The 4,960-nt window shown below is 33.5% G+C and overlaps 1 protein-coding gene across 1 annotated transcript; it reads right to left on the bottom strand.

Annotated features, from left to right (window-relative positions):
* Positions 1-3,543: 3,543 nt before the first annotated feature.
* Positions 3,544-4,699, bottom strand: LOC134254778 (carbohydrate sulfotransferase 4-like; the record flags this gene model as incomplete). Its single annotated transcript, XM_062737302.1, has 2 exons — positions 3,544-4,269; positions 4,476-4,699. Coding segments are annotated over 2 exons (950 nt in total), but the record flags the coding sequence as incomplete, so codon positions are not given.
* Between the last annotated feature and the right edge of the window lie 261 nt (positions 4,700-4,960).

The raw sequence follows: 4,960 nt of genomic DNA, 5'->3' as shown, positions 1-4,960 counted from the left end.
TTTTTGTCATTTTTATTATTTTCTTTTATTTTGACATCCGCGTAAACACTAAGTAACCAAATGTGTTTTACTTCTGCATTGGTTGATCGAATTATCCTTCCAATTTTATATATTTTATAAAAGTTTAAAAATCTATTTAAGGAACCCATCGATGTCTTTTTTTTTCAATGTCAATTCAATTAAAAATCCATCATTTATTCTTTCGTTTTTTTATCTTCAAAAGTTTGAATTAAATACAAAAAGGAAACAATGTTTAAAATTCTACATATCTATACATGAAAAATCAAAGTACTAAAAGTACTGAAAAGCGGTTAGCATGCTTGAAATCATCTAATATTTACCGAAAAAAGTGCATAAAATGATGATATTTAAGTATGCATATCTTTGTCCAATGTCATCAGAGAAAAAAAAACCCAGACATTCTATTTTTGTAATACTTTACTTAATAGTAAAACCAATAACATTCCAAACTGATGTCACAGATGGATGCAATCTAATTAAAATTAGATGTTCCGAATCCGCTACTGCTTCTCAAACATCTAACAACATCCTATTTGGGGTCATGTAAGAGTGAATCTTCGATTAGCCAAAGAAAATGTTTCCTGATCCGAAATCTTGGCTTATAGTTCAGATGGGTTTCTTGTTTTCACCATGGAACCAATACACCCGTGGAGTTTTGTAGTAAACAAAATATGCATTGCAAAAGCTGTGTTATGTATGACGTGTGGGGTATCTTGTATAGTTTGTGCTCTTTCGTTTGCATTATTCACGTTCAGATGCCAGACTGCAGACTATACATGAAATTTATTCCAAAATTACTTTAATTCAACGTAAGACAGTATCAATAATGATGACTTGTAGCCGTGGAATTAATTTGAGAATTGTTTACCGAGGCTTGAATCTACATGGCCAAAGTGTTTACTAGTACATATATTTATAATCGAAAGGTCGCTATGATGTGACCCCGAATAGGATGTTAGATGTTTCAGAAGCGGTAGCGGATTTGGAACATTTAAATAAATTTCAATTAGATTGAAATGCATGTTTCAAAATTTAAAAATGAGATTTCTTCAGTTTGAAAGACAGGAAGTGCATTTTTAAAAGTTCTATCTTGATAACATCCAATTGTTCTCTGGATAAAAACAATTATGTTGATGTTGAAAATTTAATTGTCTTTTATGCTCTATTGAATCTGAAATTAGGTAATTGTAAAGCCTACTATAGCAAACAACTAAAAAAATGACAAGTTAAATTCTTTAGATTAATGGATTTGGAGTAGTGTAGATCTACAGCTGGCTAGTCAGAGAAAAAAGGATGGCTGAGCAGAGACTTTGTAAATGAATTGATATCAGAGAGCTTCAGTTGTGTAGGCTCATCGCGGCTATATAATTAACCTGTCAACGAAGAATGCTTACTTCTTCTCAATCTAATTAAAATTAGATGTTAGATCCGCTCGCCACACTAACATCTAACAACATCCCATTGAGGGTCACGTCAGAAGTCTAATTCGGAACGCCTCAAGAGTTATTTGCTTCAACAATATACGATGATTTTGCCAGCGACGATTTGATTGGTTGATAGAATTTGACCTCTGACGTGATCCTCAATGGGATGCTGTTAGATGTTAGTGTAGCGAGTATGCAAGCGGATCTAACATTCTAATTTTTATTAGATTGACTTCTTCTAGGCAACGGATCCCACCTCTTGAACTTTCAGGAGTCAGCTTTTCTTCTTAAATCGATCATTGTTCATTCTGTATTTTGATACAGATACTGAATACTTCCGTTTAGTAATATTATAAACTACTACTTCTACGGGAAGACTGGCGAGTAAACAAGATTATCAAGCTTAATGAAATGTACTTTATTGACTTTTCAAACAAGTAAATGTTCGAATAAAGTAAATGGTATATTAGAATCATTTAAAAGAAGTCTTGCACAATATGTCTAGATAAGTACATATAATGTGTATTTGCCATATACTCTTCATGCAATATTGTTCTCAAATAAAACGTGAAAAGGAAAGTTGTCTAATCAATCAATACTAGTATTTAAAATTCAAATGTACACTAAAAATCAGTGTAGTGTCACTGTCTTCAATATGTCAATTAAACAATGTACACTGATTTCTTTTCTATCAATGTGCCTCTAAACACCTGTATTTTAATTTAATTCTTCTCAAATGCTCAAAATAATAATCGACAAATTGGACAAATTCAAATTTAAAAAGTATTTTCACAGCTAATTATACGTTCCCTAGGAATTGATCAAATTTTCAAAACTTATAAATAAGCATTAAGTATATATTTTAAATTTTTGCTAATTGCCAAGATTTTTCAAACCTCATTCTTCTGTGAATAATAATATCGATTGATTTTTAGAAGAGGATCACAATCCTGATTAAAATTAATATATATTTCTCCATTTTTTTTTTTCAAAATTAATTTTACTACTTTAAGTGCCCCATTATTTTTTTCAAAACTAAAAGTAAGTGATCCCTTATGATCGTTTGTAATAAATTATCAAAGACGGAGAAGAGAAGTTACCCCTGGGAGCAGAGCTTTTATAATCTGTTTATTAGACAGAGAAGAAAAGAGAAGAAAAACAAACGTTTCATTGTGGAGGTAATCCTATTGTTTCCATAAAAACGTTACAAAAAGTGTAAAACTTACAGATGCATTCGGTGTTTTTATAAAAGCGTTTTTCAGGTATTACTTAACTTAATAAATTGTGTTTCTTAATACTTTGGCAAGGAAAATCAAACTCGATCGAGAGATTTGCTGATGTTTTTTGCAGTATGTAATAACCTTCAACCTGCTGTATAATTAACCGTATCGTTCAACTTTCAAAAATAAACTAACAGTTGCTATAAATCGCGATCGCACGATGTACATGTAATAAGGACCTAATTCTCAGTTCTTTGAAGTTAGTGTTCTAAGTACATGTGTATTGTCAATGCTTTGGTAAATAATAATAATAATTCGATATAATCATTATAATAGCCACTTTTCATACACAGCATATAGTCAATCTCTCACCAGGGGGCGTATTAAACAGTATACAAATCATAGGAAGCGCTTTGCTGAAGTTACCGTTGTCGATAGGTAGCGCCTTGTGGAAGTTTCCGGTTTTGGTTGCAGAAGGATAAGGTTACGTGCGATAAAGCGATGTCGATAGGTAGCGCCTTATGGAAGTTTCCGGTTTTATGGAGCCCATGCCATAAAGCGGTTAGCTAGCTAACCGCTTAAAAATTAACATTCTTTTAGAAATAAATGTATGAAAACTATATAATATTGAAGAAAAGTGCATGAAAGACTTAAGTATTGAAAAACCACTCTTTCAACTTCTTGTGATGCCTGCCTCTCTCTCTCTCTCTCTCTCTCTCTCTCTCTCTCTCTCTCTCTCTCTCTCTCTCTCTCTCTCTCTCTCTCTCTCTCTCTCTCTCTCTCTCTCTCTCTCTCTCTCTCTCTCTCTCTCTCTCTCCCATTTCGTTAGTGAAATCTTCTTGTCATGCAGGTCCGTTGCGGAATTCACCGAGACGTACCCCAGTCTGTCTATAATAGTTAAGCACTGTTCTTGGATTGCATGAACAATAGAATATTTTGCTGAAGTTCTCCATCGAACAGAAGCCTCCATTGCGTCACCTTTATCCGAACAATACTGACATTTTTTCACCTTTCCTGTCCTCATTGCTATTTTTTGAATTCTGGACTGTACTGCATTGTTAAATTCTAATCCAGAAAATTCAAACAAACCCTGAAACTGTCCAAATGGTTCGTGTGCAAGATCCTCATACCTCTGTCGGTGAAAATTGAAATTTCTATAAATATCCGACTCAGTCTCCTTTATATCATTTTTAAGGATATCGCAATGTGAGCGACTTTCATTTTCAATTTTCGTTTTATCAATTTGGCCGACATTGATTTGTGAAAGCAACACTGCTCTAGGATCTCTTACCAACTGAATGACATGAACTTCTGGAAGAAGCTGCATCACCCTTGAGATGGCTATCATTCTTACTGTTATCAACTTCATAGTGAATGAATTGGCTTTTTTACACGTCCTGATGAGATTTGGGATACACTGTTTCCTCAAGGCAGACACGCTATCTTTAATACGTTGTGCACAGCGGTAATGATGCTTAAGATGGTTATGGTACAGGAAGTGGCTTGTTTTAAAGACCTGGAAAGGAACATCTTCAAAGCGACACAGCAGAAGATTGACGATCATTTCGGCATGAATGTCGTGCAGCTGGCTTTCATTATAGGACCTATATAACGTTAAAATTCAACAGAAAAAAATCCTTTTTAAATTTCTTCCATAGCAAGGTCTGAATTTCATAATGATATCATTTAGCATTCCCAATATTTACTAGGTAAGTGACATAACTTGAAAAAAAATCAAATCTACATGCATTGTAGTATATGATTTACAAACAATCAATAATCTTTTTAAAAAAGATAATTTCCAGATTACCTTACAGTGCCATTCACAAAAACAATTTCGTTCTTTCCAACACTCTGTGTTAGGTACTGCATCGGTTCAAACAGATAGAAGGAGTTGGGATGGGCTCGGAATACGTCGCCTGTAAAGCTAGATCCGCTTCTCATCATAGAGACAATCAGAGTAAGAGGAATATTCCTTTTCCTTGCTATTGGGTATGAAGATGAATTTACTATCGATTCTGAAAATAAATTCCTCTGGCATTTAGAAATAGTTCAACTGAAATATTCGAAAAACATTGTGTTGTATCGTAGGCACTTGACATCGAATCGTTTTTCTTTTCTCCTCTGTATAATATGATCGAAAGTGTCTTATTATACATACATGTATAAAACATGTAAAAAATAAAACAAAAAGGGTCAAAGTGATTCAAAGAGAGAGAGAGAGAGAGAGTCTATGAGAAATGTCCTAGTATAATGAAATTACCAGGAAAGTATAAATTTTGCAATTCAAGCCAT

The sequence above is a fragment of the Saccostrea cucullata genome, unplaced genomic scaffold (genome assembly GCF_032062105.1).
Source record: "Saccostrea cucullata isolate Sc308-1 unplaced genomic scaffold, CSIRO_AGI_Scuc_v1 ctg18751, whole genome shotgun sequence".
NCBI classification, from domain to species: Eukaryota; Metazoa; Mollusca; class Bivalvia; order Ostreida; family Ostreidae; genus Saccostrea; species Saccostrea cuccullata.
The sequence above is the reverse complement of the archived record's forward strand: the minus strand, read 5'-3'. Positions and strand labels throughout refer to the sequence as shown.